Source organism: Telopea speciosissima, chromosome 8, assembly GCF_018873765.1.
Source record: "Telopea speciosissima isolate NSW1024214 ecotype Mountain lineage chromosome 8, Tspe_v1, whole genome shotgun sequence".
Taxonomy (NCBI): domain Eukaryota; kingdom Viridiplantae; phylum Streptophyta; class Magnoliopsida; order Proteales; family Proteaceae; genus Telopea; species Telopea speciosissima.
In genome coordinates this window covers 50,466,364-50,482,514 of record NC_057923.1, presented here as the reverse complement: position 1 = coordinate 50,482,514, position 16,151 = coordinate 50,466,364, and the positions used below count along the sequence as shown (strand labels likewise).

Below are 16,151 nucleotides of genomic sequence, written 5' to 3'. Positions count from 1 at the left end.
GGTATGATTTGATTTAATTTTGGTTTTATCAAAATCTAAAATTTCTCTCTCGAATCTGTATTTCTCAAATTACTCTCAGATTACCTAACCAATCTTTCTCATCTTTTGAACGGTGTTAATATTCGTTGTGGTGGATTGAAATCTTGAGTTTGAAATTCATCTTAGAATGTCGACTTTTGTGTTGACTTTTTTGACCTAGAGTTGACTTAGAGGAATTTGACTGTTTCTTGAGATCCTACTGTGAGATTAGGTCTGATATTCTACTACGGCTCCGTTTGTTTCGGTGGAAAATTTTACCTGGAGGCCTTTTGATGCTCCAGGGAAGGTTTTACCTGGAGGCCTTTGGATGCTCTAGGGTATGCCCATCACTCCTCCGTACCAGAGCATCCAAAGGCCTCCGTTGAACATGGCCATGCCACCTAAAACGACTTTCTTGTAGCTTATCATGTATCAGAGCTACTCCCAAATCAGCTCTAATATGATCATTCCTTACTTTATCCTTCCTAGTTTTGCCACACATCCATCTCAACATCCTCATCTCCGCTACACTAAGTTTATCTATACGATGCTTCTTAACTGCCCAACATTCCGCATCATACATCATAGCTGGTTGTATGGCTATCCTATAAAATTTTCTTTTAAGTTTTAAAGGAATACACTGATCACACAACACTCTGGATGCACTCCCCACTTCATCCGTCCTATTTTAATTCTCTGTGAAACATCATTCTCTATATCACCTTCTTTATTAATGATTGAGCTCAGATACCTAAAACATCATTCTCTGTGAAATATTCCAACTATTTTCTGTCCTCTAATTAAATCATGTTCCGCCATTGCACCCTATATAGGGCCACATCTTCTATTAAAAAAGCTCAAAGAACAAAGTGGAGTAAATTTGTAACTATACCAAGATCCATATAAACCAACCTTTTAAATCTTGCACTGACACAGAGAGACACTGGTTAACCAAGGAAACATAGCTGTCTTAGGTTACCCCACTACTCAACCCAAGTTCAGTCAAACCCATTAAAAAGGGAAGCAGAGTTGAATTCTATGACCTGGGCAGTTGACTTTGGTTAATGCAACCTTAAAAACAATTAATAAATTAATAAATGCACGTATAACAATATTATTTCAAATGTTTGTGTTTTATGGAACTGTGCCAGCAAAGGATATAGTAGTTTTCATTTTGTATTTTGGGCTGTTTCCATTCCAAAACATAAGAAATGACTATATTGTATTAATAAAAGTAACATTAATTTTGATCATTTTAAGGGTTATTGGGTTATTTATAGTTTTACATATATTTTCTATATTTAGTTCATTTTTTAGTGTTCTAGTAATTAAGAATTTACTAATTCTTAATAAATCAAAGTACCTTATTATTTATAGTAAAATCAAAATTTATTACCTTTTAGTTAGTTTCTGTTTTCAGGTGTAGAAGTTTTCCTTTGCTTGAAAATTAAGTTTTTGTTAGTCTTACTTTTACTCGGGGTCGGAGTGTTGAGTCTGAGTCATGTCATGAGTCAAATTTCATTGTCAGATTTAGTTGAATCTTTCTAAATTTCCGTTGAATAATGTACTTTAACAAGTTTTCAAACATTAGGATGGTTTTCTACTTCCTCATCTATTATTTTCTTTCATATCTTATTTTACCATTATTCTTCTTTGTCTCCTTTATCATTTCCTTCTTATTTCTTCTTCAATATATCAAATTGCTGATCTCAATCTTATTTCTTCTACTTCCTAAATCTCCCAAACCCTAATCCCTATTTTCTATTTCCAAACATTATTCCCTATGTTCTAACAAACGCTAATTTTGAGGCATAGTTGTCATGGCGTCTAGGCGAACCAAGGCATTGGAGGGGGCCTGGACGCAAGGCAACACTGCCTAGTGACCAAAACGCCTAGTTATCAAGGCGCCTAGATGCCAAGACGGTCACCTAAGCAACACCTAGGTGATGCCTTGACAACTATGTTTCGAGGTCCAACAATTATCACTAGTCAATCCTGTAACTGATGAGAACCTCACAACCAATCAACGAAAACCAGAATGAGAGAAGAGAGAGGGAGAGAGAGAGAGAGAGAGAGAGGAAGAGGAAGAAGAAGGTAGGCGAGATTAGAGAACTGATCCAACGACAAAATCAGTGTGTGTGTGTTCTACCGCTGGACTACAATGCATATATATAATTGTATAATTAAAAGTATTACAACCTAACAAGAAGTATAAGCCAAATCAGAAAACTACCAAGACAATAAGACAATAAAACTATAAAAGTGAAATAGGAAACTAAAGATACCTCTCATAATGGGGACACTCCCTCTATTGTGAATACATCCAAACTCTTCTACTAATATAGAGAGCCTGACAGAATGACACATAATCAAAATGTTCTATATTGAGGAGCAGAAAAAAACCCTAGTGACAGAAAGCAAAACCCACTGGCACCTCTGAGGAGCAGCTCGGCCTCATGGCCAGGCTGCTCCTCCCCCCCTCTCGCCCTACCTTTCTTCCTCCTTTTTTTTCCTCTTCTTCATAAGGTTTTGGAATCTGGCAGTGAGGCCAGGCTCCTTCCCCCTTCTCCTTCTGCTTCTCTCCCTCCCTTTCTTCCTCCACTTTCTCCTCTTCTTCTTCAGGATTTGGAGCTTGGTCTTCTCGTTTGGACCAGCGTAGCGCTAGTGGCCGCCATCCTTGCTCAGTCTGCAGTCATGCTAGTTGACAGTCCTCTTGGTTTGTCATTTTCGTGGTCGTCAGCCTTGCCTGGTTTGCTGCCTCGCAAGTCGTCCTCCCGCTAGGTCTGTATCCAGGCTCGTTGGGGACTCTCCTGCCTGGTCACGATGCTTCGCTTGGCTTTTGTCTCCGACAACCGCTCATTTTGCTGGGTCGCCTCCCTCGTTGGCTGCCTTCCTTGCTTGACCTGCTGGCTCGTCTCTTCACCTCCAGCCCCGTTCGCCTTCTCCCTTGCCAGTCGTCTTGCATCGCCGGCGCACTCAGTTGTCACTTGGTCACCAGCCTGCTTGGACTGCAGCTGCTTGGCCGCCAGCCCCTCTCAGTCAGCCTTCTGCCTAATCTAGGCTCGGCTAACACTGTGTTACTGCCAGCTGCATAGTCTGCCCTTTGCAAGCTATGCTCGGCCGGCAGCCGCTTCGCCGTTGCCCTCTGCAAGGCCGGTGCCTCTCCGACGTGGCTCTCACCTCCGCTTGGCCGTGGTCCTCCACTAGGCCAGCACCCCCTTGCTGTGGCTGTTTGTTTGCCGGTGATGCTCCGATTCTCGTCTTGGCAGCTGGTCGCTGTTGTGCTGAGATATTTGGTTTAGGGTTTGTGGTTCCCTACCTGGTTGACTTGGCTGCCCTTCTCTTTCTATTGGGCTTCTTTGCTCTTGTGGACTTTTGTATTTTCTTGGGCTTCCTTCTCTATCTTTATGCCCATGTGGGCTTTTGATTTTTGCAGGCCCAGCCTCCTCTTAGGTTGGGCCTTATAATTTGTTTGTGGCTTTGCGCCCTTGTACGCGCTCTCTCTCTCTCTCTCTCTCCTCCCCCTCCCTTTCTTTCCTTTGGTAATAAATTTATTTATTCATTCAAAAAAAATATAGAGAGCCCAATGTGGATCCACGAATTCTACCTGGAATTGACTTGGCTGCCCTTCTCTTTCTATTGGGCTTCTTTGCTCTTGTGGACTTTTGTATTTTCTTGGGCTTCCTTCTCTATCTTTATGCCCATGTGGGCTTTTGATTTTTGCAGGCCTAGCCTCCTCTTAGGTTGGGCCTTATAATTTGTGTGGCTTTGCCCCCTTGTATGCGCTCTCTCGCTCTCTCTCCTCCCCCCCCCCCTTTCTTTCCTTTGGTAATAAATTTATTTATTCATTCAAAAAAAATATAGAGAGCCCAATGGGGATCCACGAATTCTATAGACCAAATTAACACTCCCCCTCAAGCTGGAGCATATAAATCTCCCATGCCCAGCTTGGAACAACACCTCCGGAAGGCAGGACCAAAAAGAGGCTTGGTAAACAAATCCGACAACTGGTTTGCAGACGAAACAAATGGTGTAATAATCAGCTTCTTCATAACAGTATCCCGCACAAAATGACAATCCATCTCAATGTGGCTGGTTCGTTCTTGAAACACTAGATTACTGGCAGTGTAGATGGCAGCTTGATTATCAAAACATTTTCATGTGTTGAGTAATAAGAAAAGTCAATTCTTGAAGAAGTGACTTCAACCACATCAATCCAGCTGCAGTACGAACCATAGCACTATTAATGTAAGACTAGAACCATAATATGTCTAATCCCAGGCAGGATCAAATAAGGAACCTCCAGTGAACAAGAAAGAGAACGATGGGATCTCAAATTAGTAACCACAATTGAACAAGAGAAGTAATAAATATAATCGCACAAATTAGTAACCTGTTGAAGCTGCAACAAGGGCTGAATACTCTTCTTCAAAGTAGAATGAATCCCAAATAGAAGCACTCGATCAGAACAGGGAGAAAGAAAGATGGATCAGCCTTTTAAGGTTTTGAAACCCTAGGTTTTCTCCCAAATTCGATGATGGGGGATTGGCCCCTGCTATGATGAATGATCTTGAACTTGGCAGCAACTTGAAATTGATAAGAATACCAAAGAGGATGTTGCAAACAACTTGCAAAGAGAATTTCCAGCAAACTTGAAGAACTTCTTGAGATCAGCTAGGGCAGTTTCAAGAGTTGAAATCCCTAAAACCTTGCAACAAATGGAAGGGAATGGGGAAGGGAATAGGCATCTCACCCTAGGCCTCTCACCTATCCTATCTCAGGATTTCACAATTGCAAAAGCAACCTTTCTATTCATTTAAATTCGTGTACAATGCTGGCCTCCCTCACAAACTTATATAGAAGACTCAAAAATAAACTTAGACACTAAAAAGGAAAGGCCTAACCCAATCCTTAACTAATAAGGTAACCTTAATTAACTACAAAAGTAAAATAATAAAGAAAACAGACTCAAAATATGACTCTAACTAAATGAATGAAGTAAATCCCGTTTTCCTACTTTCTACCCATATTTTAAGCTCATTAAATTGACCAATTACAAAGTAAACACATAGAATCAAAGGCCCAATACATACATAACTCATCCCAAGGCTTATTTCCACTAAAATAAGCCCTCTAAGTAAGTTATCTACATCAACTATACTCAGCCTCAGCATTGGACCTAGCCATAGTTGTTTGTTTCTTGTTGCACCAAGATATAAGATTGCCTCCAACAAATGTGCAATAACCAATAGTAGACCATCTATCGCCATCGGCACCGGCCCAATCAGCATCAGAAAATCCTACCAAAACAACATTTTGATGTGGACGATAAATGAGCCCCTTCCATCCCCTCCCCCTTTAGGTACTTTAGAATACAACAAGCCGCCTCCCAGTGAACTTCCTTCGGCTTTTGCATAAACTGACTAATAATACCCACAGCAAAAGAAATATCAGGTCTGGTTACAGTCAAATAAATCAGCTTTCCAACCAATCTCTTGTACCGGTGTGGATCATCAAACACTTCTCCATCATCTGTGCCAGATTTTTTATGCGGGTCCATTAGGGTATCAACTGGTTTGCAAGCAAGCATACCACTTTCAAACAAAAGATCCAAAACATATTTCCGTTCTGATAGGCTAATCCCTTTCTTGCTTCAAAGAACTTCAATACCAAGAAAATAGCTAAGAGAACCCAAGTCTGAAAGTGTTGATGTAGAAAAGCCTTAACATCTGTAATATCGGTTATGTCATTACCAGATACAATAATGTCATCACCATACACAACCAAAGCTACCACCTTAGAACCTCGTCGGCGAACAAAGACTGAGTGATCAGAATAGAATTGTGAAAACCCACACTTGGTAACAATTGAGCTGAATTTGTCAAACTAGGCCCTAATCGACTGTTTCAGCCCATAAATAGCCTTGTATAGCTTACAAAATCTGTTTTAATTCCCCCCTAAGCCACATACTCTGAAGGTTGCTCCATATATACCTCCTATAAATCACCATATAAAAATGCATTCTTGATGTCTAGTTGATCGAGAGGCCAATCCAAATTGACAGCCAAGGAAATACGAACCCGGATAGATTTGAGAGAAGCAACTGGGGAAAAGGTCTCAAAGTAGTCCAAACCATCTGTCTGTGTAAAGCCTTTCGCAACCAAATGGGCCTTAAGTCACTCAATGGAACCATCAAGATTGTACTTGATCGTGTACACCCAGCAACATTGCACAAGATCTTTACTAGGAGGCAAGTCTACCGGGGCCCATGTTTGGAAAGAGATTAAAGCTTCCATTTACGTGTTTATAGCCAGTTTCCACCCAAGATGAAATAAGGCATCTTGACAAGGCTGAGGAATTGAGTTAGTAGATAATGACAAAGCAAGATTATGGACAGGAGAGAGCAAATGAGATACAGAAACATAATCCTCAATCAGGTAAGCAATCATGGATTTCTGTGTACAAAAACGTGTACCTTTACGAAGAGCCACTGGTGAGTCAGTGGGAATCTCAGCCAAAGGAGTAGACTGAGTAGTAAGCTGGGGGAAAATTATCGCCCCCAGCACTACTGGGGGTGCTGTGCGCATCGGGCGGTGCTGCACCGCACGATGCGCACAACACTCCCAGTAGTACTGGGGGCGATAAAGGTCCTAAGCTGGGCAGTAGGAGTGGGCACCGTTCGCTTACGACACTGAAAGACTTGCAACAAGGGAGGAGATACAACTGGAACATCAAAAGGAACACATACAGGCAACGGGGGAGGGGTATAATTATTTTTTATCACAGGAGTAAAACTAAGCATGGGAGGGACCAAAATAGGGAGTACCCTCAAAGAAGGTAACATCGGTGCTAACAAACTGCTAATGAGTAATCGGGTTACAACACCTATACCCTTTGAGTCCTTAAATAACCAAGCAAAATACACTTCACAGCTCGAGGAGACAACTTATCTACTTTAGTGTAAAATATGAGCAAAGCAAACACAACAAAAAACCCGGGACGATAGAGAAAACAAGGGGGTATCAGCAAAACAAATACAGAAGGGTGATTGGTTACCTAGAACAGAAGATGGCATCCGATTAATCAAATAACATGTAGAGTACGACATCACACCAAAGATGTTTAGGAACATTCATATGAATCATCAGAGTGAGGAATCTCCAACAAGTGCCTATTTTTTCGTTCAACAACCCCATTTTGTCGTGGGGTATATGAACAGCTAGTTCAGTGAATCATACCATAAGCAGAACAAAAGGTAGAAATTTCATGTTGAGTATACTCAAGTGCATTATCAGAATGGAAAACCTTAATAAAAACGTTAAATTGGGTCTTTATGTCCTTGTAAAAATCTTTAAATAAATCCAAAAACTCAAAACAATCTTTCAACAAGTACAACCACGTTAATCGGATTTGATCGTCCACAAAGGTAACAAAGTAAGAAAACCCCAATCTATTTTTGACCCGACAAAGAACCCAAATGTCAGAATGAACTAAAGAAAATAAAGATTGACTTCTTGTAACACTACAAGCAGGAAAGGATTAGCGATGATGTTTCCCTAATTCACAGGTTTCACACTCCAAATGAGACACAGACTTGCAACACGGAACCATATGTTCAAGTTTGGATAGAAATAAATGTCCTAACCGAAAATGCCATTAAAGAGGAGAAATATTGGTAGTAGTAGTAGTAGTAGCAGCAGCAGTATAAGGTCCAGTGCCATTTAGGTAGTAAAATCCGGCCTGCTCAAGCCCACCATCAATTGTCCTCCTTGTCTGAAGATCCTGAAAAATACAAGAGGAAGGAAAAAAGATGATAGAGGAATTAAGAGTTTTAGTCAGTTGACTAACAAAAAGTAAGCTCAACAATAATTGGGGTTAGTCAGTTGACTAACAGAAAGTAAGCTCAACGATAATTGGGGTACATGAAGAACAGAAGGCAAGGTCATGGATGCAATAGGAGAAATCGTACCATAACCAATCATATTAATGAATCATCAACAAGTATGATAGGAGATGAATTAGAGGCTTTTGAAAATGAAGACAACAGTTCTGACTTACCAGTTATATGAGCAGAGGCACCAGAAGCAATAATCCACTGAGTGGAAGATGTGAATGTAAGGAAAGTTGTACCTGTGTAAGCCAAAGTAGCAGTGGAGGAAGAAACATCGATAGGATCTTCCATTGTTGGAGCTCCCTCTGCAATAATTCCTAGCATCTGTCTACCTTTTTCCATCTTCTCTTTCCCCTTTTTTTTTCTCCAGCCTTGATTTACCCCAATCGATCTCCTTTATCAGGGCTTTTTCAGAACCCTAGCTCCAATTGATTTTTAGGGTTCTTCCTTTCAGTTGTTGCTGATTTTTTAGGGGTGATTCTCCACTACTCATATTTGTCACGGCGTCACGGTGATCCAAGTCGGTGGAGGGGTGTCACGTCGATATATCGACATGGCAAGCATGTCGACCATGTTTGATTTTTTATTTTCTCTATTTTTAATGTTTTAATAGATGTATACTCAAGCCATGTTTTATTTTTTCTCTATTATTTCTCAAGTTTTAAGAAGAAAATTCAGAAATCGAAGAGGGAAAGAAGAAATCGAAAGAAATCGAAGAGGGAAAGAAGAAATTGAAAGAAATCGAAGAGGGAAAGACGAAATCGAAGAGGGAAGAAGAAATCGAAGACAGGAAGAAGAAATCGAAGAGGGAAAGAGAGACAGGAAGAAGAAATCAAAGAGGGACGCCATGGCGTAGGTCGCCATGCAACCTTCTCCAGCGCTAGGACGCCATGACAACTATGCCACTACTATAAGGACCACTCGACCTCCCTACCCCAGTCGATCCTTATTTTCAGGGTTTTACAAAACCCTGACACAAATCGATTTTTGGGCTAGGGTTACTTTACTGCTGGAGTTTTTTTGAAGTGTTTCTACCATCAAGAGGGACAATTTACTTCATCAATACATGGCTTGAAGAAGTTCTATTTCATGTGATAGCTGCTGTCCTATTTTTTTCTGCATTTTTTTGGTGTTTCTCCCTCTTGAAGATCAAGTCTCAATCATAAAAAGAGATTGGTTATTCGTATTAGAGATCCAATCGAGCAGCCGAGGACAACATCTATTCTAAGACATCATCAATCTTTGACAAGTCATCATCAATTTTTTGAAGCCCTCTTCCCTACAATCGATCTCACCTTTCAGAGTGTTGTAAAAACCCTGACTATAATCGATCTTAGGGTTAGGGATGTCCTCTCTTGCTGATTTTTTTAGGGGAGTTTTATCAACATCAGAGGAGTACTCGACCCTAGTTTCAGCATCATTCATGGAGTGTTTTTTGAAAGAAAAAAAATTTCAGGTTTCTTCCTTATGGTCAATTTCTCCAACTATCAACCTATAGTTTTCTGGTTCCTATGTGGATGGCTTCATCAATTCCTATTGGATCTGCAGAGTTATTGTCTTCTACTTGCTGGTTCTATTGAACTTTAATTCATCCCTTGCTGGTTCTGTTGATTGACTTCTGTGCATGACTGCTTAACATGTTAATGTTGCCTTCGTAAGGACTACTGCTGCCCTGTTCTTGAGACTGTGTCTGCCTAATATTGGAGATCGAAGTTCTTTCACTTTATTAAAGAATCGAATCTAGTACCTTGGAGATCAGTTTCTATTTGGGATTACAACAGTTGTTCCATGGTTATTGGTTACGAGTTACGACTACGAATCTATTCAGTTGTGTGAAGCTTTTCTCCAGGTTTATATTCAACTTGCTCTGGGAGATTGCTCCAAGCATTATTGTTCTCTACTTCAGATTTGATCCAAGTTTTCTAGAAGCTTATTACATCAATTCTGCCCAGATATCTTCATTAGTTCTATTCAGCATATGGGAGTTTATAGCTTGGAGTTTTGCACACTGGTTCTTCCTTGTTTGAAGATTGATCAAGCCTTGAAGATTGGAGCCTTTCCTTGCTTCAAATCAGATCTGTTTTCTTATTTAAATCAGATCTGCAAATTGGAGTTTGGTGTTTTTCCCCTACAAGAGTTTCCATCTAAGAAGTTTGTTTGATCGATTGAAGAAGGTTGAAAATTGATATGGTACATTGCTTTTTTTTTCTCCATGACTCTTTATCCCACTGCTTCTTCAATTACCCATATCCCATACCATACCTTTGACATTTACCCATAACGACTTTGGGAGTTCATAGTATACTATAATTTGCCATTCTTTCCTTTTCCATTCCCATAGCACCTGTGGAAAATTCTGGAACATTATACTTTTGCCATTATCTCTTACATCATCTCTGTTATGTCCACGTTTACTACCACACGTGAGGGGGAAATTATATACAGTACACTTGCAGATATTGCAGAAGCAGAACTTGCAGGAACATTTGTGGCAAAACACATAGAAGATCAGTTTTTCCACCACAGCCATTGGGTATCTTTTGTTATTGGGTTGAACTTACTGTAAAGGGGAGATTGAAGTATTGAAGCGTAGTGAAGATATTTGGTTGTTGCCTGCCTATTTGAGGATTTACAGTTGGGTTGATTATTTCCGCTGCCTGATTCAGTTGTTTCCGCTGCTTGCTTGCCCTAGTTGTTTATCTTCAAGATTACCAGTCTGAGATTCATCACTGGACAGCTATTGAAGATTGTTGAGAGCTTTGCTGATCAAGTCTGCCCAGGTTTTAAAGATCAATTATTTCAAGTTCTTGAAGATTTATCATGATTATTTGGGAGCTTCATTCATCCATCAGTGTGTCAAGCTGGAATTTGCTGCAACTCTGTTTCTTCCTATTTTGTTTAAGTTGGGCATTAGTGCCTTATATGCGCCAACTTGAGGGGGAGTGTTAGAATGGAGTGTTAGCATTTATTTTTTCTTAATTAGTTCAAGCTGGAGCTTCTTTTAGTATATGTATACTCCAGCTTGAGGGGGAGTGTTGGAGAGTATGGGCCAGAATACCGTGGGGGTATTCTAGACTTTCTACCTTTGTTTAGTTATTACTTTCATTATGTAAAGTCTGCTCTCTATGAAAGTCGGCTACTTTAGGGGCAGTTCTGTCCTCTTTGTAATTTTCCCTCTATTTATAATAGAGGGCTTACCTATCAATGAAAATGCCAAGCAATTCTCTAATTCTCTCATTCTCGGTTCTGCTAACAGAAGCCCTTGACCGTTTCCCACTACTTCTTCCAGTAGTACAGCCCTATATCTTTCTTGAGCTGTCCTATGTCAAGATGGCAATTCAAATGCACGAAATGAGGAAGGTTCAACCTATCTGGGGAAAGGTTGTCAGGCTTGTTGCCAGCTCGTATCAAGAACTACCATCCGTACTACGAGATACAAATTAAAGCAATATGAATATTGTTATTTTGCAATTCCAATCAAGAATCCCCTGTGGTTGAAGCAGATATCTTGAGCTCAAAGTTTAAATCCATGGTCAATTGATCATCCATCTTATAACCTATGATCTGTCATCTGTGAGCATGGAAACATGACTCATGAGTTGAGAGACAATGGAAACCTCCCAAAATGCGAAATGGGGACATGGCCATAAATATCTGATTGATCTTTATGCTTCAAGCATATCTAGTGAACATTTTAATTACATACTCAAAGGTGAAGCAGCCCAATTTGGGATTATTTGGCATAGATTACGAAAGAGTAGTTATTTATTATTCTCAAGGTTTAAAGTATCGGTATCGGGTAACGTATCGGTCGGGCGATTTTAAGAGATGTACTGTATCGTATCGTATCATATCGGAGTTACGTATCAAACAGTGCAGAAACGCATGAAAATTGTCAAAATATACATGGAAATACACTTTTGGACACAAAAAACAATATAAACAAGCAATATATAATACATATCATGCATAACACTAAAATGGAGAATAATGCGTTAAATTGAAATTGTTATAAAAGATGATGTTTCTTACACGTTGTAATCGTCTATAGCCATGAAGAGTATTGGATGATGCAAAGGAGGATGTTGTAGCAGTGTAGCACTCCTTGATTCATTTTTTAGTCCAAAAGTGTGAAAAACCAAGATTAAATGCAAGATTTTAGTCTCTTGGTTGAGATTTTTCCTTCATTTTTCTGTTAGAATAGGAGTTGTATAGAGTCTGTGAGTGAAAATGGCTTTTTTATGAAATGTATCGATAGTATCAATATGTAACGGTATGTATCAGTATGTATCAAGCCATATCGGTACGTAATAAACCACCCACAGAACCCATGACTGGACAGGTCGATATGGATCGATACGTATCGGTCATATCGTATCGTATCGGCTGATACATTTCGATACAATCCAAAACGGTCCATTTTTTAAAAATATATATGTATCGGTATGTATCATATCGGTACCGACTGATACCGATACATGTCGGCCGATACAATACGATACTTTAATCCATGATTATTCTCATCTTATATAGTTATATATCATATTATATAAGTTGAAAAACAAGTCGATGGTGAGGGAAACTAATATTAATGTGTACACTGTACCTTGGAACATATTTTCCTGTGTATTGCTATTTATGTTGTTCAAGCAAGTCCAAAAGAAAATCTAAAAGAAATTACAGAAAGGAAATGTCAAGATAGGACCATCTTAACGCACAGTATAAGATGAAGAGTGACAGAATTTAAACAAAAAAAGAATTAGGCATCTATCATCCATTGAGTATCTTCTACACAAAAGACAAACGGCTGTATCCAATCATGTAATAGTGGCCATAAACATATCCAGCACAAGAATGGGAGATAAGTAAGAAATCTACAAGGGGAAAATCGAACAAGTCTAGTTACCACAAGGGGGAAAGACTGATGCAGGAGTCGCCTGGGGAAATGCAGTGGACATATCCAATGCTGGTAATCCAAAATACGAAGTCTTGAAATTCTTAGAAGTATCATCTGCATGGAATTGAAGAAATCATGTTTTGAGTAATTGGAAAAATCATCCCCAACGTCAACCAACTACAAAACAAATCCTAGATGCAGCTAATACATTGGTAAAAAGAACATTTGTTTTCTGAATAATCTTTTCATCCAATCATTTGGAACACTACAAGTTGACAAACATAAAAGATAAATAGAAACAAAAGCTTAATATAGGGGGGAAATGATTGCTTCAAAATACAGAGAAAGGAGAAAAGGACAAAGTAGAGGCCATGAGTCCCACAAATTTTTATACGCTACTTGACACCATACAAGAAGATGAAAATGTTTTACTAAAAAAAGAAAATAAAGAAGATGAAAATATTTGAAGCCTGTTAAAATTATTTCATATTAGGATTAGCACCTCGTTAAAAACATCATCTCAATCAGTAAATTGTCCAAGTTAAGAGAAATTCATAAATAAAAGGGAAGATGAAAAAGGTCCACAACATTCTTTGTATTGGCTCACTGGAAAATACGAAAAATGTTTCAGAAAAGCCTAGCTAAAGAATACCAAATACAAAAAAAAAATAGAAATAACAACAAAACTGAAAGATATTGAGGGGGTGGGGGGGGAGGGGAAGAAATATCCAGAACCCAAGGAACCCAATTACAAAATACATATTGAATCATTTGATATCTTTAGGCTCTTTCCTTATAAAGAGTAGCAAGTGGAATCTGAAATTGTAGGAGGTTTCATTGGCTCTGAGTTAGCATAAATCCCAACTTTTTAGTATACATTTTTTTTTCTAATGCCAGAGTTTAATTACCGAGTAATTCAGAGGCTCCAACTTCCAAGAGGAGATAAAATATAGTCTCTGAATCTGTCTAAAGCTTCTTTTTTTCCTTTTTCTAAAATTTTCTCCTTTCCCTGGCTCCCTCACTGAGTGATGAAGTTTTCCGTCTCCACAGCAGGTTTCTCAACCGTGAACCGTCGTTTACTTGTAAACTCGATTCTTTCCCCCTTTTTGTTTGGTTTTTTTTAACATTTCTACTGCTTCTAGCTTTCGGTTCAGATTGTCTGAAGAGAAATTTTCAAAATCCCAACCAGAAGGTGGACCATAACTTCAATTAAAAACCCTGCTTTAATCAATTTCCCACTACCTGGATTTTAACGGAGCATATCTAGCATACATAATCAATTAATTAAAGAACAAACGTTTTGTCAAATCTTCAACAAAAAATGAACACTCTGCGGAGCCCAAAAGAAAAATTGGGGGAGAAGAAACTGTTTCTAAGCCTATCCTGACAAGATTGAATCCAAAAATTAAAAATAAAAATCAAATCATACATAATCTGAAGCTAACTCAAAAATGATGAATACTAAAAAGGAAATAAAAAAATAAAAAAAATAAAAAGATGGAAGAAGCTCAACATATTAGATATGCACCTTGATTCTGGACCGAAGAAGGAGCCATGGTGGGAAAAGCTCAAGCTTTGTTGTATAGATCGGATAAGACCCCCTTTCGAAAGAAAATTAGCAAAGCAGATAGACGAAATCAATACCCAGATAGTCTTAAAAAATTATATTTTGTGTGCAAGACGGCACGCAGGTTTAGGAGGATGGTAAGGATTTTCCAAATATATAAATAAGCATAAAACGGAAATCCAAGATTCGATTTCCTGCAAATACCAAAAAAAACAAAAATTAATTAAACCAGACAGATAAGACTGACTTTCAGTTTCACTTCACCGAAAAGGTAAAAGAAAGTAAGAAACCCAATTGGATTAACATCAGAGCCTACCTCAGCGAACAGCCACTCGACTTATTTGCCAATTTGTCATATGCCCGTAGCAATTGTCAGGAACGAATTTTGTTCGTTCACCAACGCGTCATATGCCCGTTGCAATTGTGAGGAAGCAATTTTGTTCGTTCACCAACGCTGATGTGATTCTGTGATTTGTTTCTTATTTCTTGTATTAGTATCTATTTAGGAAAATTTGAATACGTCCCAAAATTAATTGGATACTAATATGATTATTTTCTCCTAATTATTATCCCATTCGTTTAGTAATATGATTCTTTTTCTGGAAAAGTTGAAGAAATGATAGTTGTTGAACTCTCAAATTTCAACCTTAACCCTCATCAATAAAGAGGTAAAGATGTTAACGGATAGGATATTATCCGAATTCGATCGAAAACTAATAAGTTATGAATTCATCTGAATGTAATTGAATACGAATATGATAATGTCACAATCCAACCAAATAGTTCTGCATCAATGTTGATTAATGAGAGTGAACACAAAGGCATTGGTTTGGATGCGATTTTCAATTTCATTGGGGCTGAAGTGTCTTTTCGCATGCTTTTATGTTGGGTGTAGGAATCATACGACTTGTTAATGTTCTTTCTCTCCTTTATGTTTTGGGTAAGAGAATGTGAATTGGCCATGTAGCCCTTACACTAGCGCGTGGGACAATGAGAGTGCACAAGCATTGATTTAAATGGAATTTTCAACTTCATAGGAGATTGAGCAGTTGTTTTTTTTTTGGCATGATCCTGTGTGTGGTGCATAGAGGCATTGGTTTGGGAAAAAGATCTTCGTAAGTTTGTGTGTGTCCTACAAAATGATGTCTAGTTCCCTGAAATGAAAAATCTCACCTCAATGCCCCTGCCTACTCTCATTGGCCTCTATGCTTGTGCAAGGCTGCATAGCCTAGCTGCAATCTCGTACTCGTTTTTTGTTTTAAAAAAAAAAGGTAAAGTGGACCAACCCCATAGAATAAGGGAAAATTATCCTCTCACGTTCCCTACAGTTCTCCAGTGCCTCTAATAAGAGGGGGTGTTCTATAAAAGAAAAAAAAAGATAAGAGGGGGTGGACCCCATCTGGGCAGGGGATAAGGTGGTCATTTCTATCTCCTATGAGAGGAATCGTACGAATTGTACCAGACAGGGAACCTGAGAGGATAAAGATGCTAGAATAAATCCTCCAACCAACTTTGGAGTAGGGAAGACTGAGACCCATAAAAACTATAGAATCTTATGCGGGGGTCTCAATGGATGGAGAAGAATAGAATTTTTTTTTTTTTTTTGGATAGAGAGAAGAATAGAATCCGTGGCTTCTACTTTGAAGACACGGATTCTATGTGATGATTGCTAAAAAAAATTCTAAGTACACGAGCATGGTCCCCTCAAGCCCTCACAAGCATATTGGATCATTAGTGAGATGTGCCTTGTAAGGATGCATGGCCCACAATATCCCAAC

At 38.9% G+C, this 16,151-nt stretch overlaps 1 protein-coding gene across 2 annotated transcripts in view; it reads right to left on the bottom strand.

Moving 5' to 3' along the window:
- LOC122671556 (acyl-coenzyme A oxidase 4, peroxisomal) overlaps nucleotides 1–14,512 on the bottom strand; it is a 39,941-nt gene extending 25,429 nt beyond the window's left edge. For both annotated transcript variants that reach the window (XM_043868845.1, XM_043868844.1), the window contains exons 1-2: nucleotides 14,335–14,512; nucleotides 12,816–12,920 (exon numbers count right to left, since the gene is read on the bottom strand). In XM_043868845.1, the coding sequence (XP_043724780.1) occupies nucleotides 12,816–12,920; nucleotides 14,335–14,362 (133 nt within the window). In that variant the 5' untranslated portion in view covers nucleotides 14,363–14,512. The remainder of the gene's footprint in view (nucleotides 1–12,815; nucleotides 12,921–14,334) is intronic.
- Nucleotides 14,513–16,151: the final 1,639 nt, after the last annotated feature.